The sequence below is a fragment of the Lepisma saccharinum genome, chromosome 1 (genome assembly GCF_977018435.1).
Source record: "Lepisma saccharinum chromosome 1, izLepSacc3.1, whole genome shotgun sequence".
Taxonomy (NCBI): domain Eukaryota; kingdom Metazoa; phylum Arthropoda; class Insecta; order Zygentoma; family Lepismatidae; genus Lepisma; species Lepisma saccharinum.
Genome location: NC_139229.1, coordinates 223,080,101 through 223,106,258, shown reverse-complemented (window position 1 = coordinate 223,106,258; position 26,158 = coordinate 223,080,101). Strand labels below are relative to the sequence as shown.

General features: G+C 37.2%; 1 protein-coding gene across 1 annotated transcript; it reads left to right on the top strand.

Moving 5' to 3' along the window:
- The first annotated feature begins 3,090 nt into the window (after window positions 1–3,090).
- On the top strand, window positions 3,091–25,618 carry mlt (tubulin folding cofactor E like protein mlt). The gene is made up of 6 exons (XM_083112254.1): window positions 3,091–3,174; window positions 3,638–3,883; window positions 9,055–9,233; window positions 13,033–13,378; window positions 22,649–22,809; window positions 24,498–25,618. Exons 2-6 carry the CDS (start codon window positions 3,647–3,649, stop codon window positions 24,817–24,819), a joined length of 1,245 nt encoding a protein of 414 aa, XP_082968380.1. The 5' UTR covers window positions 3,091–3,174; window positions 3,638–3,646; the 3' UTR covers window positions 24,820–25,618.
- The last annotated feature ends 540 nt before the right edge of the window (window positions 25,619–26,158 follow it).

Below are 26,158 nucleotides of genomic sequence, written 5' to 3'. Positions count from 1 at the left end.
TACCTTTTGTTTAAAATGTCCGCACAAATAAGATCTGCGTATACAGGGTGACTTGTAATTAGATGTATTCCCTGAAAGGGGTTAAAGTAGAGACAATTTGCAATAAATTTGACCATATGATACCCCGTCCGAAAATTAGTAGTTTTCGATATAATCGGATTTCTATTGTTTTTTTAAAAAAATGACAATTTTCCACATAAAAAGATGAATTGAGAAAAAAAACTGCTCAAAACGTCAACTCGGGGATCAAGCCGGCCAGGGAATCGGGCCGCCTCGGCCAATCCATTTCTCTGGGTAATTTTCATCCAGCCACTGTCGCACGCCCAGGCAGAAGTATGGATGGACGTCATCAACAATCATTTGATCGAGCCATTTTTCCTGCCACAAATCTTAAATGGCATCACTTATGAACATTTTTTAAGGAACGGGATGGCAATGTTGTTGGAGGATGTGCCTCTAGCCACAAGACGTTACATGATTTATCAGCATGATGACTGCCCAGCTCGATCCCCCGATCGATTTGACGACTTCTACATTTGGAGCCACATGAAAGACTTAGTTTACAAGACACCGGTAAACTCGCAAGAAGAGCTCAGGGAGAGGATCTTAACAGCTGGTCAACACATCAAGGACACCATCACATCACGAGTTAAGAGACCAAATGTCCTTAAAAACCTGCGTGCCTGCATTCGTAACGGAGGTGCCCACTTTGAGCAAGACGTGTAATGTTCTTTAATTGTATTGTTCATTGATTCCATTCACATGAAGATGAACAAAGTATTATTTCTTGTACACAAATGTGAATGTTAGCAACATTTGTACCTTGTTGGATAGCTGATGACACAAGGAAGTAATTTAACTAATTTGTACGCTTCGTGTCATACCATTTTTGTTATTAATACGTTGCCAAGTAAACTAAGAGTGCATTTTTTTTTATCATCACTTGTAAGTTTAGACCCACCCGTTACTTACATGTGATTGTTATTTGGGAAAATCTTTTTGTTTCAACGTACCACTTATTTGTTAGTTATCAGAAAACGCTGAAATTTGTGCCATATAATGAGCAGTTTTTTTTTCAATTCAACTTTTTATGTGGAAAATTGTCATTTTTTTTAAAAAAAAACAATAGAAATCCGATTATCTCGAAAACTACTAATTTTCGGACGGGGTATCATATGGTCAAATTTATTGCAAATTGTCTCTACTTTAACCCCTTTCAGGGAATACATCTAATTACAAGTCACCTGTATATTCATTTGAATTCAATTTATCTGTCTCCCAAGGACGAGTGTTTGCAGATGAGGCTATATTTTACCATTAAGGCAAGCACAGATTGTTAGGTGCCAACCAGTGGCGTAGTGCAGTTCTCTGGGGGACCCCATGCAAGTAAAATATTTGAGGCCCCCTTAGTGACAAAAAAATAATGATGCCAGAGTGGGACGGACGTGCAATAGTTAGCTAGTCCCCCCCCCCTTTCGGTCAGTTGTAATAAATTAACTTTTACCTCAAATTCTCATTTTTTGTTATCGATTATACTATATCAGTGTAGTACCTTCCTTCAACCCCAAAAGAAATCCCAAGATTCAACGTAAGAGTCGCTAACATTAGCCCTCTAATACTAATAGTGGATAATATACTCAAGTAAATATATCACTTGAGTTATTGTGGTTGAACTGGATCTTTATACTCTCGGCGGTGACCTAACATCACAAGGTCAATCGCAATCTGCTACGAAGAAATAACATCGGACTCCAGTGTTTAGAGAGAGATAATAAAGCGGCGATGGAACTATTCACTAAAAAAATGTTACTCAATGAAATGCCGATTGGAAGGACTGGAGCTCCCAACATGTTGTTGACACCCGTACACGGTGTTTAATTTTAGTGTTGGTGGACCTCAATATTATTATTAATAATTTTAACGCTGTCGTTTCTTTTCGATAGACCTTTGATTACATATTTCTTAAAGACTTTTTCATGAAACAAGACCAGTTTTATTAATAGATCATCAGTGCTCGAATTTGCGTAAGCATCCTGCTCCACCTACTGCATCGTCTTCCAGTTGATCCACACAAGGATCCTTCCTTCTATCCTCAAACTCGAACAAGGAAATTCGCAGCTAGAAACTTTCACTTCAAATACTGGAGATCACAAAATCGTAACACATTGGAAAAGAAATGTCCACAAAATTTCAATATGTAAGAAAAATTAACTTCACAAAATTACACAAAATAATGGTCACATTTAACTCATACGCTGCTTACCCTGCTTGGCAGAGGAGGGATTAATGGCCCTTAGGGCAAAGGGATAGTAATTGCACCTGGACTCCACCTCCAACTGACTTTTGAGACCCATTTGAAGAAACGTAGACAATGTGGGAAATTCATTTCAGCTCTTATTCCAATATGAAAAGTCTTGAGGCTCCCTTGAAAATATTTAGTGTAAAGTTACATTTTAAATACTCGTATCACGTGTAAAACTAATATTAGCGGCAAAGGTCATGAATTACCAAGTTTGATGTTTACTGTGTAGCAATAAGGCATCGACTGGTTGAGCAACTGAATCTCTCTACTGGATTATTAACTATAGACAATTGACACACTACACTACTTTTACGACAAACTGCGACGCTATAAAGGTATGAGATGAGGGATATTTTCCTGTTGATTTCTATCTCCAGAGCAAATAAGTTGATTCTGCATTTCGGAGGGGGCCCGTATGACTAGTTACCCGGACCCCTTCGGTTGAAACAATACGCCACTGATTATTATTGCAGACGTCGTCATTCTATGGTCATATCATGTTACTGGGAACCAGATTTCTGTTTCTTTTTTTTTTTTTTTTTTTTTGAGATTATATAAAATTTCAGGAGCTAACATTGCGGGGCCCCCACACCTCGGGAGTCCCCTTTCATTGCGGGGGTTGCGGGGGCGGCCGCTACGCCACTGGTGCCAACAAAGTTCAAATTGTGCTAGGTTTAGCACCATTATGCTAGAGTTGGCATCACTGGAGTGCAGGCAGAACCTTGCCGAAGTTTGCTCCGCTCCTGGTTGTGCTTGGCGGTGCTGACATCTACGTGACGTAGAAAGTATTTTTTTACAGCTGTAAACAAAACAAAGCAGCGTACTGAAGCCATCCTGGAGTGGACGGTTTACACCGTCGTTTTTAATTAAATGTAAGTATTCAACCATTTTCGTTTTAATTGCTGTTGCATCCATATATTTAAGAGGTTAAAATGTTTTTGTATAATTGTAAAAAGAGCAGTAGAACAAGTACTAGTCGATGACGTCTCTTAAAAGCTGTCGCTTTAACGAGAGCAGAGCTGAATGGCGATGTTGTGAAAGCATTTTAATAATTTTTGTAATCCGAAATGCTTATACAGATGCTACATATACCCTATTAACAGTTTATACCTTTTAAGATGCAACACAAAAACTAATTTGACAAAATATGCATAATTTTATGCACTTCTGTTTTGCTTCTGCTAGTTGCTATTGTTGCAATCAGCTGATCAGAGGTGAAAGTAAAAGCGCAAGTCCGATTGTGAGGAGAACAAAGCAACAGAGACGTACATTATATACTACGTCCAGTGCTCGTTACAAGATAATTTTATTACGCCTAATGGTTTATTGTTGCAGATATGTGAAATGCCCTCACTTCTGGAAGCAATAGACAGAAAATATGGTAGAGATGAGCATCACTGTAATGATCTACCCATTGCAATTTACGTTCCAAGGAAAGGTCCGCGGAATTGTGTACCATCGCTCTTAGTGCTAAACGACTGTGATATTGAGTCAGCTGGTGATGATCAAGAGCTTGAAAGAAAGTGCCATGCTGTGGAAGAACTGGACCTTGCTCAGAATAAATTGTCACAGTGGAGGGAGGTGAGAATTTTCAATTAGTATTGCTTCAATCTGAAAACTTATTTTATAACTTGTGCATAGTGTGTGTGATACTTTGTATATGTCAGAAATTTGCATTTCTTTCACGAGTTGTTAATTCTTCTGTCATAATTATATGTTACACATGTAGTATCTCCAGTAAATAAAATGAAATATTTGTGGAAAGAAGTGTTTAAAAAAAAAGAACGATTGAAAAGTTAATTGGAGTTCATATTGATTACAGAAAGTGAGTTATAAAAATGGTAGCTAATTTATCAAAAATAAATTGAACAATATATTTGGAAGATTTCCACTTGGACATCATTTTGTAAGAACTAATTACTTGTTGGGAGAGGGGAACAAATTACTTGTTGGGAGTGCAGAAAAGGTAAATGATACAAGCACTGTCTGAACATAAGATGAGATTGTAAAACTAGTTACTTGCTTAATGATCTCCAGTATGTTGCAGTCTGAAGACTGCCCCCCATTAGGGGTCCCCAAATGCAGAATCAATGTTATAGAGCTTAATAGTTCATAGACCACATCAGGAAATTTACTGTTTTTGGCATGTATTTTCCGATGCATGACCATTTATTAACAGTTTGTTGTTTGATAGAATGTATAAGCTACAGTTGAGGGAAAAAGAGGGAAGAACCAAAAATTTCATTCGCGGAATGTTAAAGGAAAAGAAATGATCTGATAACCTTAATACTGGTTTTAGATTAACCCATAAATAATCTGGCTAGGTATTTTTTTGCCAAACCCAAGCTAGAACATTGCCTCTGGAGGTGATGTAATGTAATAGGTGACTTTCAGATCATTCTGTACCTCTGTTAATGATCTGGAGTTTTATAATCTGTATAGTATGTAATGATTAATTTTATCTCTGGTATAGCCATGTGAAATAATCAAAGTTCTTAAATGTGAAATTCTCTACATTGACTTTAACTCTGCACCTTGTCTTATCTTGCTGTTCTTACATCAAACATTTAAAAGGGAACAAAACTTGGTAACACTTTACTATACCTGAGACAGATTCCTTCAAATTTACAGGAGAAAGTACTTACGGAATTCATTTTCAGGAGTGTTGTTGATGTTCCGGAATGTAGTTTTGGTCCATTTTAATGCGAATCCATGTGGTTTTATACGAAAATCTCTCTCCAACGTGCTATTTCTGCTCCCGCCATTTGCTTTTTACACGAGAGCACTATACACGCTATTGCTGCGCAGCCATTTGCTTTGTGGACGAGAGTACAATGCGTGGTATGCGTAAACCCGGATTTCTTCAAATTTACAGGAGAAAGTACTTACGCAAATAATTTTCTGTAGCGTTGATGTTCGGGAATGTAGTTTTGATTCATTTTAATGCGAATGCACGGGGTTTTCTACGAAAATCTATTTCCAACGTGCTATTGCTGCTGCTACAAGCCGATGTTGTCCGTATATGCTAAATTGAACGAAAGGAGTGCTAATGGAACCTAACCTAACAGGCCTAACCTAACCTAGTAGGCATACCTCGTCTCCGTAAGTAAGTAAAAAGTGAATTTAAAATTCCTAAAGTGTTTTTAATTTTTAACAAAAATTTTAAACTATGCTTGCCTTACCTAACCTAACATAACGTCATTGGTTTGTTCCTGAGGTGTTTTTTTTAAAATTTTGTAATTTTTTTTTTATTATTTGAGCATACTTTGAAATCCGGCCCGAAAGTAGGTATTTTTTGGTAAAGGAGCTTGCAACACTGCATGCACACTCCAAATCGACAAAACACTGGCACAACGAACGATCAACGGTAAGCTATCGCCATGTTGTGTGTGGAAATAGACAAGAACAGTAAGTACTCGTAAATGTAAGAAATATACATTATTTTCATTACAAATTCCATTATTTCATCTAAATAAGTGTTCCGGAGTGCAGAACAGTACGTTAGCAATGTAAAAAAGTGCGAAAGAAATCAGGTATAGTAAAGTAGTACCCAAAACTTCATCAGAAGCATAGAAATGTTTGTTTACTGTTTGTAGTCTTTGGTACCCTGGTCAAGTGCTATTGAAGTGCTACATGAACACAAGGAAATATATTTCTAGCATTTAAAAACAGGTAATTTAGATAAAATATAAAATTAGAATTTCCTAAACATAAATTACATAGCAGAATCAACTTTCGGAAGCAGACGATTTTACTCGAGCCGAGATCCTATCCCCTGTACGAATTGAGGAGTGGGGGTGTACAGTATTCATGCACGGAGGGATGAAAAAGGAGCAAAAACGTGCTATTGAGATTCTAGCACGGTACAGTATTCCTTATAGCCCCAACAGCGCGAGGTAAATACGTGGTGCCGCTGTTAAATGTTGAGGCTCTTAACACGAGCAGTTTCAATTCACTTTAGGGCTTCATTAAACTTCTTGCATCTGTGAGATTTGCTTTTTTTCTTCTTTTCATTTTAACAAATTTAGCAACGTGCTATAGCACGGTAGCACGTATTAAGCAGCCGCCGCTGAATAATATATTTTGAGAACTTAATTTGAAAATTCAGGCACCAGGTAAAACATTTCAGGCACATGACAACTGGTCACCCTGCATTTTTCTACCTCTACGTGGGTCATATTTTTTGAATCAAATTCTGTTATTTTTGTTTTCTGCATGCTGGAACCAATTTTATATTACATAAAACATCTAAACAGTGACGTGCACTGAGGAGTAGCTAGTCTAGCAGAGATAGTTCAATCAATCTCACATCTCGAATTATATTCATATCACAATATTTATTGTCTTGTTAAAGCCACCACAGCTCATACGCAACACTTTCTTTTCCACGTGCTTCTCGTCCATCGGTGTTCTCCGCGGGCAAAGCTGGCTGGATACCCTAGCTCGCTCTTCTTCCGCCAGACCAGTTTTCAGGTAGAAACGGCTGGCCCAAGGAAAACGAAGATTTCTACCTCTACCTCTCTTCTCCCCTCGCCCCCCGCTGCAATGGTTGAAAGCCCAGGCTTTCAGGTCCCCCAGTCTATCTCCTATAGGACAGATAGGGGATTGGTTTCTCATAGATTTTTTGTAAATCCTGTAAAGAACTCAGGGTAAAATTTTCTGCAGTACTTATGTTCTCTGTATTTACACAACCTTTTACACGTTGTACAATATGTGCGTATGTATAATATGGGATGTAGTTTTATTATTTATGAAATGGGAACGTGTTATGTGCAGACAATGATGTTATGCTTTCTTTCTTTCTTTTTTTCTTTTACAAATATGGAATATATAATGATTAAATTACAAATATATGCTCAGGCTCTCTCTGACTCTCGTTTTAGTAGTGTTTTATTTAAATATACTACTCTTGGTCTCTAACAGTCATAAATACGGATGTATTTATTTGGGCAAGAGAACGCGTGTTCATATTGTTGTTGGTTTGGTTTATTTTACTTCGCTTTTCTGACACATTTGGTTATCGTGAAAATGAGGATTGAGTGATAATATGATGAAATTGGTTAAGGGACCTCATATGAACAATCCAGGCCAGGATTCGAACCCGTGATGAGTGCGCATTCTTGTCCTATGTGTTGCAGTGAATAATGAAATAATTTGGAATAAAAAATGTATCTCAGAACTCAAAAAGTCAAATGAATATCATTGAAGAAACTACAAAAAAGTGTGTTGTGTTTTGTTACTTGTCACCAAATCAACCAAGCGTGGGGGAGTGGTTATCATAGCACGCTACGACACCAGGATTTCCGGGTTCGAACCCCGACCCAGGCATGGGCGTTCCCTGTGCTCGTCCCTTCATCAATTTCATCGTATCTTCGCAATTAACCAAATGTGACAAAAAAGCGACGTTAAGTAACAAAAATGAAATCAAATCATTGATTGATTGCTCAATTTGGTTCATTTTACTTCGCTTTTCCGCCACCTTTGGTACAACAAAATAGATGAAGGAACACACACAAAGAACACAAATGGCCAATCCGAGATTCGAACCCAGGATCTCTGGCTTAGAGTCAAATCAAATAGTTTTTTACTTTCGAATGTGGGTGGGGGTTACGTGTACTTTTTTCTGGTACTCATTCATAATTTTGCAATCTTTTCCTGTTATTGACATTCTTTTTTGTAGGAATACTGGCCCTAAAGGGAGGAGGGGTGTGACCCACACCAACCCCCCCCCCCCTTGAGCACGCCACTGACTGCTACCCCAAGTGTCGACGTCACCGCACGTCACTGCATCTAAATGAGTCAATTAGAAAAAAAATGAGCATAATTCTCGAGGGGGTAGAGTGGAGCAATGGCTGGGTAGCCAATATTGGGGGAGGGGGTATTTTTTGTAACAAAGATCATTAAGTGTATCTTTATTTCTTGCTTTTTATGTACTTTATTTTACATAGCTTTTGTACTCTTGGTCTAATTAGTCTGTTTCTTCCAGCAGGGCTGTCTTGAGGCAAACTCATAGACTCAAGACTTTTTAAAACTCTCCAATGAAATTGACAGCCAGTCAAATTTCTTCATAGACAAGATAATGCTTTGAGAGCCTTCCATATTTTCCATAACAAATTGCACATAAATATTCTTCAATTCCATATTGTACAACATAGGAATTTACATTTACTCATTATCACGAGGCCAACAGTGCACTTGGTCACATTATTTTGATGCTAGTGTAATGCGTTATTATGGACATGCAATATGCAATACATTAACTACATTTAAAACTTGATTCTAATTGTACCTTTTTTTGTAATAATCCTAAGGGGTGACCCTTCCACATAGTACACCCAATTGTCAACCTCACTTCCATTAGTACACCCTGGACTGCATTTTGCAGGCTAACGAGGCTTTCGCATCTGGATCTATGGCCAGTATAATCCTCTGCAGGGCTCTGTGTGTTTTGTCCTTATGTGTGCTGAGTGCCCCTTTACAGACTCAGTGTTTAACCCAAGTAAGAATATTTTAGTAATGCGACATTTTAGTTATGTTGTGGTAAGGAGCTGGACCCCGTATAATGTGACGGGTGCAAAATAGCAAAGTGCTGAAGCACTCAAAATTTCTGATTCAATGAATCAATTTAATAATCCTAACCAATATGTTCCTTTATTAGAATCACATTAAAATATGCTGGATGATTTTTTTTTTTACTATTAGCTTTTATTCTAATATTTTCATCATATTACTGTATATTTGTTCATTTCCAGGTTTTTGGTATCCTTCGACACATGCCCAAGGTGAGATTTGTGAACCTGAGTTTTAATAACCTGACTGAAAAACTTTCAGCGGTTGACACCAATGGCTTTAGTTATTTAAAGGATCTCATTCTGAATGCAACTCATGTTGATTGGAAAAGTTTACAGAATCTCCTGAAAATTCTGCCAAAGTGAGTATCGTCACTCGTTGTTGTCAAGAAAAAGCTGAACACATCCTTAAAATACAGTGTGGCACGAGCCGACTGACACATTTCAAATGGTCATAGAATATACATGGAAACGGGGGAAAATAAGCAAAACTGTCATAAATACATCCAAGTATGCCATTTAATACTTGCAGATTACAAGCTTACTTATTGAAAACTACATCTGTAAATGACCTCCATTTACATCAATGTATTGCAAGCGTGTCTAGAAGTTGCAGTGCACGTGCCTCCATAGGTTCTCATCAATATTTGCAACTTCGTCTACGATGGCTTGCTTTATTTTTTAACAGTCATGGTACGTTTCTTAAAATTTCTTCACCCAAGCCAATATGGTATTCCGAGATAGTACGTGTCCATGTCTAACACATTGTTGTCATTTCCAACGCTCCGTTGCAACTGACTACATGAAATGGTGTCCTCTCGTTTACCGTTCCCCTTTCTGCCAACCACGACAAGCAGCACAGTATTTAAATTTGAAATGTGTCGATAGGCTCGGCACGACCCTGTACAAGGAGTGTTCCGAAAGCAAAGCCTCCTATTTTATTATATTGCCTATAATATGATAGGTGGACATTTGTGCTTTGGTAGTACAGATTAAATCTTCCTGTTAATAGTCATAAAGTTTTGTTGTGATAAGAGAAGGGCAATTGAGCAAAATGTAGTCTGACTAAACCTTTATGGAGATCAAAGAGTGGATGTAAGTAGAGAGAGAGGTGGGACATTACAAAGTGGTCTGCAGGATGTGGCTTCCAGCCCTCCCTGATGGTGTATGCAGTGGTCTTCAGCATGCAGCCCTCTGGCTGTAATTTAGTGGCTCGCTCAAGCCCGTAATGAATTGAAAGAATAAATGTAAAAATGCGAACCAGGGAACTCAAGTTATGTAAAAAGAGTCAGAATTCCCCGTTCTGTACAATCATACCCTATTCATTGCCCTCTAATTGGCTTCACTTATGTCTGCAAATGACTCTTTTCCAAAATGAAGAATGTGGAATCAAAGTTGAAGAATGGACTGTCCAAAACACTCTGCTAGTAACCTCCTCAAACGTCAACGCAAATATTTACATTATGATGAAGAAGAAACAATCGCAGTCTTCTCATTGAAGTAGTAAATTACAATTCGTGTGTATGAATAGTTAATGTGCTTTTTTTCTTAACAAATATCACACAGCATTGTTTTGTTATGCTTATTTGTTGCATTACATTGACTAACCTCGATTCAGAACGTGACATCGTTCTTTACAATGTTACCATGCTAATATATTCTTTCATAAGAAAATAGTACAGTAAGTGAATGTATATTTAACAACATAAATCATGCAGTTATTTCTAAAGCTCATGGATGAGCATCCAACCTGTCGGCTCTTTATAGAATGTAAATATGGCCCACGATAGATAAAATGTTGAGGGCCACTGGTTGATTGCCACTTTGTAATCAAGGGGTCCTGGGTTCAATACTTGGTGGAGGCACATAGAGGTTTAATCTGTAGGTCCAGTCCCAAGTAGCCTACCTGTGAATAAAGTGGACGTAAAACTCAGCTAATCCATGTGAATCAGAAGATTATAACCAGAGAACTGCGTGCAAAATTAAATACCAGCAAAGCCTATCTTGCAATGCAATTACACCATGCCCTATGTCAGAAAACTATGGTGCGCATTGCAAAATATTCTGGACTGTTCAGCCACATCCACTGCATGGTCTTCATTTTGTGCCTCTCGGCCATGAAAAATGCACTACATGATGAACATTTTGCCAACAATACCTTCATCTCAGTTTTGACTGTCTGCTGTGATAGAGTTTTACAAGTGGACATGAAGGCTCTTGTTCATTCCTGGCCAAAATATAAAGACTTTCTGCAACGGAGTTATTGTGATCCCTGTATCAGTTGTAATTTTCATGAAAATAAATTAGGCATTAATTTTGGAATGGCCTTTGTATCAGGGATGGGATGATGATGGTGCTGCTGAAATCGTGAGAAAATCAAAATTTTCAAATGAAATCAGTGAAGAACTCAGGAAAGGCAAGATGATAAAAACAAACTCCCTTTAAAATGTCTTTGGACAACTTTTAAATCGAAGAAAAAATTATATTTATGAAATATTTTATACTGTATCCTGCGTACGCCAGTGGAGTGCCCAGTTAGATTTTTCTATCTTATCATTAAGTTTGGGGCATTTTAACATTTATTCCCCATCAATAAACACTGTTTATACATAATTTATATTCTAACATTTCAAGTTGTTGTTGTTCTGAGAGTTTTGGCCAGCTCAACAATATTGTGTCACTGCTTTCTGTCTTTTGATTCTTGTCTTCAATTTCTAACTTTCATTCTCCTGAAATCTTCTTCCATGTCAGCTTCCCATTTCTTTTTTCGCCTTCCTCTTAATCTAGATGCAAATGGTTTCCATTTTGTTACTCTTTAACCGTTTGAGCTTCCTCCATCCTTTCGGTACGCCCTATCCAAGCCATCCTTTGAGATTTTGCTTCTCTTACTATATTCCTATGTTTTATCAATACATCCGTTCACAGTTTGTTTTTCGAACATACATTTCTTCATTCACCTTCTTCGATCCAAATATCTTCCTCAAAACTTTTCTTTCAAAGATTAGGAGCTGTTCTTCAGTCTTTTACTTTAGTGTTCATGTCTCACATGCGTAGATAACACATGGTTTTATTATAGTTATAAAGTTTTCAATTAGATGTTCTAATTATTAACTTGGTGGTGAACAGGTTTTTATGTGCATAGAAAGCTTGATTTCCTGCCGCTATCCTTTCTTTAATCTCCTCTTCCGTGGTATTGTTAATGTTTACTACGGAACCTAAATATTTAAAACCATTGACATTTTCAATTTTATTTTCTTCAATTGTAACTGATCTTTCGACTGCAGGATTTCTTGAGCATTTCATGTATTTTGTTTTAGCTGTTTTTCAAATGTATTGACTGCAGGGCAGATAAAAATCATCATTTTTATTATTTAATCTATTTTTTTAAAAGAAAAAAACATGTTTCAAATTGTTTCCATGTTTTTTGGCACCATACATGTAGATATGTTTTTTATAGAAAGGCTTTTTCTAGTAAACAGGCCTGTAAAATATTTGAACAGTTTGATTAAAACAAATAAAAAAAATATTTGTAAATGCACATACATTTTTCTGTTTCTGATACTGTATATATGAACCTACTATGGACATATTTGTTGAGTGTGTTAGTGTAGCTAATTTCAGTAACTTTAATTCCAATCAAAATAAAACATTCTGGATGTATTCTATAATTATAAAATCTTTTTTATAGTTTTTGCAGCTGAATTTTTGAAATGATAGTTTGCAAAATATCAGCTGCCATGTTTATTTACGGTTTAATGATAATGACACTATTTACGGTTTAACGTGATTAGTATTTTGTATATTATTCTACACAAAAGCGTTTGCTATTTTCGCCTTAAATCAAGATAAATTTAAGTGTGCTTACAGTTTACATACTACGTTTCCTTTCTTGGAGCCTAATAAACACCATTTAGTGATTATGAGATTAATTAATGTACTTTCACCAAAAGTGATTCTGATACCTTCAAAATCACGTACATTAGTTTATAAATGATTTCTAAATCCATCCACCTTGATTGACTGGTTTGCTGTAATTGGAATGTGAAAAAGTGGCCAAAGTAAATTTTCGATAGTAACTGATTTGAAAACATAAGATATGATTTTTGAACTACATCATCGTACTTGTCACAAAACGTGCTTATGTTTTGCATCCCCTTTCAGTCTCCAAGAGTTGCACTTGAGCATGAATGGCTACGAAAGGATAGAATTAGAAGACATACAACACCATGGCGTCAGGAAATTGCATTTCACGGGCAATCCAGTGAGGACATGGAGCGAAGTCTGCAAACTCGGTATCGTGTTTCCTCATCTTGAATCCCTGGTGTTGGCCGACTGCCCCCTCCAGTCTCTGGAGCCAAACGGGTACGACAACTCTCACTTCTGCTTTCCTTCCCTCCGATGCCTAAATGTCAACAACACACACTTGTCCAGCTGGAGTGACGTGGACAGGTTGAGAAAATTTCCTCTCCTTCATTGTCTACGGATCCAGTCATGTCCACTAGTGGAGGTAGGTCTGAGAGTATGGGTGCCATGTTATATTATACAGCAAGGATAATACAATACATTTTTTCTTTCAGATTTAAGAAAATAATTGATCTGGCAGGGGATTAACTCCTCGTGTTAATTACTACAGCTAGGATTTTCATGACTTAGCATATTTCTTTGGTAAGGGTGATGTGTTCCCTACGTATAAAGAAACTTATTACGTTAAGGTGCTTTTTAAGAGCAGCCATTTCTACATGATAGAGCATATTTTGATACATTTTTAGTCATATTCAGCACATTTTCCCTTTTTAAGTAATGTGCAGCCATTTTCGAAGAGGATTAGTTTTTACTCCCATGTCCACTCAAGTTGATTTTTTTTACAATTACACGTCCCAGTTTATTTCCTGAAAAAAAATGGTGAAAACCAGTCTCCTTTTCTAACGGAATGAAATCAGAAGATGAACTTTTGTCCAAAATAACACTTGAGAAAATATTTGCTTGTTGTTGAATTTCTCTTTTCTGCAAAATTATGAGAACTACCTTCCTCTCCTATTGCAATGCAGTGCACAAAATGGACTTTACCCCATAACTTCGGAGTCAAGCACTTTCAATTGTTTTGCCACAAGCAGGTAGCCAGATACTGGACTGCAGCAAAATCTTTCCTTGTGTTTGTCTGTTTATTGAATCTTGCTCAGGGTGTCTACCAAATAAAAAATTAAAAATTCTTGACTTTTTCATGACCTTTCTCCCGTTTATCTTGAACTTTCTTTCCTCTTTCTTGACCATTTTTCCCCTTTTTCGTAACATTTTTTTTAATCGCCTTCTACTTAGGTATAGTTGGAAATTAAGAAAGTAGACGTTTAATCAATGAAAAAACCTTTACAACAAGGCCAGGTAAGATGAAAACTGAAGCCGTACTTTAACAAGAGATTTAGACTTGCTTTCATTATTAATGCTTCAGACTTCATCCTGGATGGTGAATGGCCACATAATCCTTAAGAAATAAAGGTAATAGATTTTAACCACAATTCAATTCAAAATTGTAGAATTATTTCTCTTGTAGTCTACGGTTATTACTAGCATAAAAACACAGTTTGTTTAAAAACAAAATAAAAAATAAATGTCTGATGAAGGGAGCGTGTGTTCTGAAATGTCACAATGAAAAACTGTGTTTTTATGCTTGTAACAACCGTAGACTACAAGAAAAATAATTCAATACAATTTTAGATTTCAAAATATTCAATTTTATCAAATCCCAGTACAGGTATACAACAATGTAAATTCACTGTACCATAAAAAATAGCAAAACATCTTGACCACAGGCATAACTCCTTGACTTTCATGACCTACTGGTTGATTTTTTGACTCGTAGACACCCTGTTGCTGAAGTCGCAAGAATGTGGATTGCAGATGAAATGCTGAAGACAAAGCAATACTCTATTAAAATTGAAACAATACATTCCTGAATATGATGAGAAAGTGTTTTCGACTGATATTCATACTGATGTTTGAAACAGTTCAGATGTAAGGGTATATTTTTCAAATTATGGTGCATATTTTTTAAAAATTTTAAGTCATAAGTGCATTTTGTTATTGCATGTTTTGGTGATTTTGAGGTCATAGAAATCCTAGCTCTATGAATTTCATTCCAGACCAATTTTTCGTAATTCAATGGCTTTGCCTTCTCTTCTAAATTCTGGCCTCCCCATTAGCGCAGAGGTAGCATCATCGCCTTGTAATCAAGGGGGCTCAGTGGAGGCACATAGTGGTTCGGATCCCACTTTAAACTGTAGGTCAAATCCTGATTAGCTTTACTGTGCATAAAGCATACATAAAACACCAAATCGATTAAATTTCCTAAATTCCAGTGACCGGCTTTTAAATTTTATTGTTATTTTTGCAAATTGTGATAATAAATGGTGATATCTATTCACGAAATGTGTGCTCGTGCAGCATCTCACTGGTTACTTAGGGAAACAAGAGCATAATGCTTGGTCACAGAGCCTTACCTCCACACCCTGCATGTACAGTGGGATGTATAAGTATTACAAAGCAAATTGTTTACTGTCTTTTTTTCACACAATGAGAGCTTCAAAAACTGAGACAAAACAGCAAACAACAAACAAGCTGTGGACAACATCTGCATAACAAGCCAGTCCTTAGAAACACGAAGGATGCAATAGAATTAATGAAAATTGTCATGGACAATTTGCCGAGCAATACTAGTGCATCCTACTGTTCCTTTTAGGGCATGGTGCATTATTTTTGCTTCAAATAAGATAAGATCTTAATTTTTTTGTTTTTGCAGTGTTTTGTTTATTTTTAATTCTTATTCATCATTCTTTGCTAATGTTTGTGTATACAAGTACCATCATTAACCTTTAGCGGATAGTAGCCTCTTGAGCAAGGATTTTTTTTTCAAGTGCATGCTTTTCAAATGTGCAATACTGCGCCAATAAAATCTTGGAAGGAAAACTATTTTCCATATAGTTGTTTTTTTTTTTTACTGCAAGTGCTCTTGTGGGAAGAGAAATTTTGGTATTCTCTTCCCAAAAAAACACAATTAGAAGAAAATTTAAATTTTAGACAAAAATTCCTGTTTGGAGAGTTGTTTGGCCCCCACAGTAAACCAAAGAATAGTACTAAAAATGTAATACTGTTAGAGTCCCACAACCATCTGAAATTGTTTTGATAATCATCCAATAGTTCATTGCAAATTAATTTAATTGTATTATGCTATACCAATAAAACATAATATGTGCCAAAAAAATAACCCCACTATGATAGGTAAACATCGTAGGTACTATGTATAGATATACCGGGTGTCTGAGAAGTCTTTGTATGAAAACAAAAATTAACTGTATCCGCTATATGCAACATAGACATGAAAAAATGGTACCAAAATGTTCGGAAACTATTCAAGTTTTATTGGCAATAGGAAAGAAATCAATAAATCTCCACGTGAGCACCCTTGGTAGCACGGAGTACATCTAGTCGAAATTCAACTTTTCGCCATGCATTAGCCAACATCAAAGGAGGGATTGATGTGATGACTTGGGTTATCCGTTGTTGCAGAGTTGCAAGATCGGATGCAGGAGTTCTGTAGACATTGTCTTTCACATAACTCCATAGAAAAAATCTAAAGGGGTTATGTCTGGAGATCGTTCAGGCCACGCCGTCGGTCCATCACGACCAATCCATTTTCCAGGAAATGTCTGTTCAAGGTAGGAACGAACCTCCAGACTCCAATGTGGCGGTGCACCGTCTTGTTGAAAAATAACATCTGGGTGATATTCTAGCAATTGAGGAACAGCAAACAATTGCAACATGTCGAGATACACTCCAGATGTTACGGTGTCCTCACAGAAAAATAATGGTTCGATTATTCTGTCATGCAGCAGCGTGCACCAAACGTTCACCTTCGGGTTGCTCATGGTCGACTTCCTCACCTCATGAGGGGGCTCTTTACCCCAGATACGTACGATGTTTGAAACTGTCTCTGCACTGTTTTTTGTGACCTGCTCTCGTGAAACCACAGGACACACTCAGCCTTTTTCTGATTTGTGTACATTTCCGGTTTGCTGGACACTGGCACTGCTACACTACTGCAACGGTACAGAAATCTGAAACAAAAAAAACTTGAATAGTTTCCGAACATTTTGGTAGTATTTTTTCATGTCTATGTTGCATATAGCGGATACAGTTAATTTTTGTTTTCATACAAACACTTCTTGGAAACCCGGTATATATATATATATATTGTCACGATCTGATATTTTTGCCATGTGCTAAATAGGGGTCAAAGAGGAGATAAAAGTTTTTAAAAAATGGGGGAAAGTTACAGGCTTTTAAATGTTTTTGCATTTTTTTAAAATTATTTATTTGGTACGTAAATGTAAGTAATTATGTTAAATAGCTTGGGCTGTGTAATATTTCAATATATCAATATTGCAAGCATCAATATCATAAATATATCGATAATATTGGTACTGATATATCAGTGATGCTGATATTATCAAGATTGTCTGTCATGCTTAAATTTATCCACACTAAAGTACTTGGCTTTGAAAACACTGAGTTGCTGACCAAGGCATTTTATTAAGATTTAAAAACACTTAACATGTAACGTTTCAACCCTTCCTCAAACGAAGAACTTAACTAAAACGTTACTTGTAAAGTGTTTTAAAATCTTATTAAACGACCTTGGTCAGCATCTTTAGTGTTTTTAATATGGAAACAAGGCTTAATTATGTTACCATTGGTTTTGAGTATGTATATGCATTCTGTTGTGTTTCATGGCAATTGCCACCCACAAGCAGAAGTAGGGTAGAGATTATAGCCTTTCTCTTTTGCCAAGCTTTGATAAAAAAAAAAGAATGGGAATCCGAGTTTCTTACAACTTAAAAAGAATACATTTTTGTCTTGCATCAAAAGCATCACAAAGAATAAAAACGTTGATATAAACACCTTTATTGTACTTAAATTCATGAATGATAATAATTGTTTCATTTGCATCTCTTTTGGTGAACGATGATCATGATAGGCCTTACTGGTAAGAAAAAAATGCCATAGTTGACAAAAACTAGTATTTATGGTGCATTTGTGACAGACATAATGCAATTTTAAAGAAAGATATGTGATACTAACAAACAAATTGCATAAAGTTGGACGAAATAGACATAAAGAAGGTGATGTAGAATGAGGCTATTGATAAGAATTTTGTGGATGAAATAAGAATGAGGACAGGATAGTGACTTATTTGAAGGGTACTATCGGGTTTGAACTGTGATATAATTCGTAAATAAACCATTGGAACAGGGATTTTCAGTCGAGCAAGACTGATCCTCAATATATTCACTTTCATTTATGTCGAGACTAGTTAACAAGCTTCCAGTATAAAATAATGGATTGCATAAATCCTCTAAGTATGCATTGTAGTTACCTGTATTGATTAGGATTTTTGTTAGGGGTGTTTATGACCATAAGTTCTTATTTTACCTTTGCAAAATCAAATTGAGGTTGAGACTTTAGTATGGCATTTCAAATTTTACCTAAATCAAATTTACTTTACTATGCTGTTCGTTCAGCCATAGCAAGTGGATATTTACCCAATTATCTATGGATAAGTCTTGTATTTTGTCAATAGAATGTCACTCTGCAGTACCCATTTTAAGCTTATGTTGCTTGGTTGCACATATATTCAGTACACAGTTCCATCTTTTGAGGGCTCCTAGATAGTGGCAGCACCGGAAGAGAATTAGCATGGAGGCAGAGGGATGTGTGGGGTAGGGCTCCACAGATTCTTGATTTAGGCCATTTTGGAGGTGATGTAATCAGCATCATGCTCTGGCTGCCTTTACCCCCCAGGGTTGCCCCCAGGTACCCATTGATTTGAGGCTGGGTGAGCCTCATAGCCACTGTATCGAGGATAAGGCTGGAAAAATTCCTACATTAGATCACCCACGTGGCAGTCGGATACCCTAGTGACGACCGCTGTGGCTGGAGTCACATTTAGAAAAGATCTAGACACCACACATCAGTCCATATTTCAGGTAAAAGATCCTTACTTGTCTAGTTTTTCTTGTTTGTTAGAGGACAGAGTTGTGAACTGAAGGTGTTTGCTCCCTTCTCGTACTGCCACTGCTCGTAGCATTGAAGCAGAAAAACATTATTAAGAAAACGTTTGTTGTGACATGTGCGTGTTGTTTTTACTAGATTGTTTGAGATGAGGCTGACACTTGTTCTTCAGGGTGGAGATTGGTGTTCGTATTAGTTTCCATGTAATCGTAGACATTATTTACCTTTCAAGTTCTGCCCGTGTGATGGGTGCTACTTGCCCTCATAAGCCCTCATAAACAAACTTTTGTTTGACTTGCTTGCATGTAATGATTGCAACATCACCATTCTGTCACGATTGTTTTTAGTTCCTCAGTAAGAGGGATTGGTGCAGACCAAACCACTCAGTTCTTTTGTCAGATTCATGCAGAGAATATCATGATTTTCCGTTTGTTCTTGTGAAAAGTATAATTAAAATGTCAGGTTGAAAGATTCCACTGTGTCTGTATCATCAATATTTTCGATACTTGATATTAGGGATGAGCCGATATGAAATTTTGGCCGATACCAATAAAGTCTTGATATAAAATTTACTGATACCGGTAACTGATATTCTACCGATATAAAATTCCAAATGAACCTGTGGTTCGAGGTGACTCAAGTGCAAAATAAGTTGCATATTTGGACATTTACTTTTTTAAGAAGTAGGGCATGGAGATTATCCATAAAAAATTTAACAAAATGGGAGAATTTTGCACTAAATTATAAGATATTTATAGACATATCGGATTGGTAATTTTACCAATATGCCTATATCGGCTGATACCGATAGAGTACCGATTATTCTGTTCTGTCCCTATTTGATATTGACAAATTCATATCACACAGCCAAGTACATCGCCTATTTAGGAGCACTACCTTCTTGCTGATTTTGTAATCATAAACTATGGGACAATTTTCAACTATACTTAGCACAATTAGAGGTATATATTTTAGAATATTTCAACTCGCTTTGGTTTAATGTGGGGTCTTCGGAAAATAATTTCTCGAGTAATTTATTTTTCTTCTTTCTGACTGCACTGTATCAAGGTGGATGTCAACATTGTACTTCCAGTGCCCTATGGCAAACAGTTCTCAGTCTATGATTTTTTTAAAAAAACATCTGTGCATTTGAAAAGCCTGTATGTGAACTAAAAAATAAAATCAGCTTTTGACAAACATCTAGTCCTCGTATTGCAGTGTGTAACTCGAGTATACCATAGCTTCATATTTATATAAATGAGCAACTTGGTACTGGGACATATACGTATATGAACCAGCTGTGCGGAAGAGGTGAAAAGTAAAATAGTGTAATTTCCTACTTCTGGTGTTGTTGGAATGTAGTGTGAATAAACAAATTCCACATGGTGTATTCATTTCTTGATGATTCATGCAAGGGCATTGAAAATAATTCCTCATTAAATCAATATTTCAAGCATTTAAAGAATTCTATAGTAGCATGGGTATTATTAAAGCAGTGTTACGGTTATTTTCAATCTTTTGTTATTTTCTTACAACCAGTTGTGTGTGTACTACAGTAGAGGGTGATTCAAATAAAAACCTTAATTATTTATTATGAGGCCAGTGAGGAAATACAGAAAAATTACACATGTCACTTTTTGACAGTCCCCATGTTGCGAAATGCACGTATTCCAGCACTTTGGAAGTGCATGTATACCTCGTGAGAAGAATTCCTTTGCTTGCGACTAGCCACTCGTGCACCTGAGGTTTTCACCTCTTCGGAAATGATTGCCTCCCATCGTTCTTTGGGCCATCCGAAAACATGAAAGTCACCGGGGGCGAGGTCTGGTGAGTGCGTGAGACATTCAAGTTTCATATCCTGGATTGTTGCAACCGTTAAACTGGCAGTATGCGGTTGGGCATTGTCATGCAGTAACACCTGCACCTGAAGTCAGAAGTTGTCATCGTTTACTCCTGATTGCAGGGCAAAAGTGATTTTGGAGCAAATCTACATAAGAAGCACTGGTCACTGTTACACCCTTTTCCATGTAATGTTAAAAAATTACCCCATTTGCATCCCAGAAGAGAGTGAGCATGACTTTTCCTGCTGATGGTTGGGTGCGGAATTTTTTGGGTTTTGGCGATGAGCTATAGTAATCGATCCTTTTGTTTCAGGTTGGTGATAGTACACCCAGGTTTCATCTCCTGTAACAATTCTTTCTAGAAATCCATCACCTTTGACCTGGAAACAAAGCAAAAGTTCCTCACAGGCATCAACGCGACGGTCTCTCAATTCACCAGTCAACTGACGTGGCACCCATCTCACCGAGACTTTATTGAATCGCAGCACATCATGAACAATATTGTGTGCTGAACCAACACTAATATCCAAAATGGCGGCTATTTCTTTCACAAGCTCTTCCACTGCGGCGATGTTTTCATTCATCACTACATGGTGTGCCTGGCCCTGCACAGAAGTTACGCCAGTTTTAAACTTTCTACACCACTCAGTAAACATGCTGCAGGGACGCACACAAATCACTGTACTATGCTTTCATCCTGCGATGAATTTCACTACTCAAAAAATGCATTAGAGATTGCTGCTCTAACGCGATGCATGTTGACAATGGGGCGGCCATCTTTGCACTGATGCTGCTTCCTTCTTCAGTGTTGCAGCATCATGTTGCCACCTGCTGGTCATTCTTTCAACCACAAGAATAACTCCTGCCAACTTACAAATCAATCGTACAACGTTTCGGAATTTTATTGCACTTTTAAGGTTTTCATTTGAATCACCCTCGTAGCATACGAGGAATGTTCATAAAGTAATAATTATTGCCAAGAAAGACTACAGTAATGCATGGGAATTTTTGTGACTGAATCAGTCTTTCTCCACATAAACTTCACTCAGACTGACACACTTCTCCCATTGATGTACCAACTTGCTGATGCTGTTGTAAAAGTCCTGGGTCTGGCTGTCCAGGAAGTCATTCACCGCAGGAATGATGTCATCATCGTCGTCGAAATACCTCCCAGCAGGGGCTTCTTCAGTTCTGGAAAGAGGAAGAAGTCACTTGGTGCGAGGTTAGGAATACGGAATGTGAGGGAGAATTTCGAAACCAAAAGTAGCTGTATGAGTCACTGTCTCCTGAGCGGAATGGGCAGGCGTGTTGTCGTGGAGAAGCCTCGCTCCTTTCATCAGCATTCCAAGATGTTCCTTCTTGATTTCATCCCCTAACTTGGTTAAGAGGTCCAAGTAGAACCACCCAGTGATGGGTTGTCCATTGTGGTAGTCTCACAGGATCACACCGTGGCAGTTCAAAAAGACACCTAGCATCACCTTCCCTCGTGATGTCACGACCTTTGGTTTTTGGGAGTTGGTGACCCAGAGTGCTGCAAATGCTTGCTTTGTGTCTTCGTCTCTGGGTCATAATGGTGCACCCATCACTCATCCACGGTGGAAAATTTGCAATTTTTCCTTTCAAATAGAACAGGCGAATCGTACCTCGAACTTCAGCTTTCTCCATGGGCTGCGCCTTCTTGGTTTTCTGCCCCTTTAATGGTGTTCTGCAGAACTGCTACGTGCGGAATGTGTGCCGATCCGATTGCTTAAGGATCAAAGGCTTCCCCACAGCGGAAATTCTTGAAAATTATTACTTTATGAACGTCCGTTGTATATGGTAATGGTACAAAGAGTGAGTGAAGTTCATTTCTTAAGTAAGTGTATTTAATTTAGGAGTACACTGAGCATGAGCGTCGACTGCTTCTGATTGCAAGGCTACCGAATGTAAATACTCTGAATGGCGGTGGAGTGATTGACAGTGAAGAGCGCGAGGACTCGGAAAGGGCATTCGTTAGGTTCTACATGGAGAAGGCGCCAGAGGAGAGGCCAGAGAGGTATTTATCTTATTGCCTTTCCACAAGTAGCATAATTTCTTGAGAAAAGGTTTTAAGAAAATGTAACATTGGAAATTGGCAGAAAGAATATGATAGAACATCACAGTATCATGATACAAAGTGTGTGTAATTGGCTGACTACAATACAGATTTATGTTCTTATTTTTCTCCCTCTGAATGTTAATCACAATGACGATGATGCATGTTGAACTACTTAAATAGACTGCCTGCAGCTTGAATTTAGGCCTCGGGAACATCTGAAATACAATGCTATCCATTGAAGTGTAGACAACCACATCAATGTTTACACTATCGGCAAGGCACTCGTGGCTGTTTATCAGCATTGTAGTGTGTTTATGAAGCAAGCGCACAACAGTTTCTGTAATTATTTTAAAAAGCGATTTGCTTACCAGAATATAAAAGAAGGTGTTCGAAGTAGTTGCTTTTGATGTGCTCACATTTTTTATATATCTTTATTAAGACACCCACTAATGTAAGCTTGAAAGGGGACCTAGAAACTGTTTTATACGGAGGTCCTGAAAGTAGACACGAGACTGTATCCTTGTTTTGTAGTGGCCTGTTTATTAGTCTGGCAACTTTGAAGTGATGGGGTGTTTTTATGTAGTGCATTCAACCGGAAATTATGTTATGGCTCAGTAAATGTTTTCTACTGCACCGCTTGTGATATTCAAATGTGATTTGAAACAAGATTCCCGGGTGTAAAGTTCCATGTGATTTTCATCTTTGGGTAGATTAAATAATGCTGTATACAGGTCAAATCCACACACCCTGGAAGAACTTAAACTTAACATGTGCAAAGAAATTACCAACATTGATCAACGAGAACTGCAGTGAGTTATGGACAACTTCATCAAGAGGTGTCGAAAATGTGTGGACAACGAAGTACGTTCTTTCATAAATTGGTAAGTAAATAAATCACTCTAGTAAAACTAGTTACGGAAACTTGCACTCTCAATTCACGGACAGTCTACAGTGCCGACATACGGCCGTGAGTGCCTTGCTTGCCAAATGCACAAGCAGTCTACGCTTCAAGGATCGCTCTGTATAATTATTACTATTTTGTATCTGTGGTTCATTCTCTTTGTAGCAGGCATAACACCTGATCAAAGGAAATGGGACTTTGTTACATTTGATGACTGAATGTGACAGGAAGTTGATCTACATTCAGCCTAATGTAGTTATTTAAGTCACTTTTCATAGCAGTACTGCATTGCTTAGAGCAGTAAAAATGTCTACCTGACGTAATAAAACTGTTTTTAATGAAAGGAAATAAATCAGTATTGTGACCAATTAATTATGGACACCTTGTATTGTATTTGACTTTCTATAGTTAAAGTTCATAATATAAAAAAACACACACGCACGTTTTTTCCAAATAGCATTTGCACCCACAAGAAAGAATAATGCTGAATTCTGGATAGCTTTTTCCTATCATTTGAAAATAAGAAACTGAGTAGTAAAAATCTTAAGACTGCCTGAAAAGTTACTGTTTTTGTCCAATTTACAATTTGTATGGCATTTCTGCACGTATCAAAGAGAATTATGTTGCATAATTTCACAATACTTCATACAGAAAGGAACTAAGAAGTTGACCAGGTGAATGGGATTTACTGAAAGGAAATAAAATTGCAGTTTTAACATTCAGCAAAATATTGTCATTTTCACAGGTACAGTGAACTGGTTGCAATTCATGGACAGCTTGATCCCCTAGTCAGCGTGGATCTCAGCCCAGAGAAGAAAGTGAACGTTCTTGTTACGTTTGGTGGCATACATGAAGAACACAGTTTCTCGGTGTATCAAACTGTGCAAGAGTTAAAACAGAAGCTAGAAACTATAACAGGCATCCCAGTGAATAAAATGCGTCTTTTTTACGTAGATCAAATTATGCATGCGATACAAGGTCCCGAAGAGATGAAATTTCCTCAGAAGCAGATCTACAGCTACAACATTTCCAGCGGAGACGAGCTTATTGTTGACAGTAAGGTATAGGAGTTCCTACCTTATCCTTTCAGAATTATTGAAATGGGCTTGGAGCGTCCAGTGTTCCGTTTCTGGCTCACAGAGTCACCAGATCACACTTTCAGTTTCGTTTTGAGCATTTCTTTCGAAATAAGCACATGACTAACTGTGGTTGCGGCCAACTTGTTTCGTAGTATTTTGTAAATGTTATCTCCCATATTAGGTTTTATAAACCTTTTTAATTAAAAAATGAAATTTTTAGACACATATATATTGACATACTAATTTTCTAGTCTGTTTTGAGTGATGTGACCAGAGGAATGATTGTCATTTTTGTATTATAGCGTTTCTGTGCATAAATGAACTAAACACTTCATCTTTGGTTGACGTATGTATGCAATATTAATGATTATGTAGATACGTATTGTGTTAATGGTCATTGTGAATGGCCACATAAGTATACTGTGAAAAATGCAGACAAAATATTAAAATGCAATCAACTACTACCCTAAAGACTGAAGCTTACAAGAGGAGTGCCACTCGGAGGCCTTGCTATAATTAAGAAGAAAGTGTTAATATGACGGTGTTCTTAGACAAGGATCATGTACCGAATAAATCAATTCTTCCTATGCACTATTTTTAGGAAAAAAAAATATAAGACCGATGCTCTTCCAGTTGAATTATTTGATTTGTTTTTATATTTGTTGCTAATGATAATTTTATTGAAAGGAAATTGTTGTTAGTATTTTTATTCTCAAAGTATTTTCTTTTATGTTCCCTGTTTTAAATGAATTGATTCACAAATGCACAAAAATCAACATATTGCAATTTGAATGTGAATTCATATATAATAATAAAATTTACATTTGAAAAGAAATTTGTTTTTATTAACCGTATACAAGCAGGAAGGGGAATGACATTTATCGTAAATGCTGGTTTACTTTCTAACAGCTCCATGAAATCTTGGCACCCGATATTCACACAGAAACTTTCTCTCCTGAAACCAGACAAGTTAGAGAAAAAATACCAGGTGTTTCAGAAATACTTGAGGGGTTACAGAAATTTATTGCAAGTAAAGTATTGAATGTTAATGAAACTAGTCTGAAACGAACAAGAAATTCAGTTTTTTTTTTTACACCTATGTTCAATGTGTGGACCACGGATGACACTGCACACATCAACACAATAGTCTACTTCTTGCCACACTTGCATCAACAGGACCAGTCGATTGTGCCTATCACTGCGATGTATGCTGCCGTAGGTCTGCGATATCAGGCATCTTTGATGAAACCCCACAAAAAGAAGTCTCATGGTGTAAGGTCCGGTGATTTTGGGGACCAAAACATTGCACAAAACACTGAGTGATGTT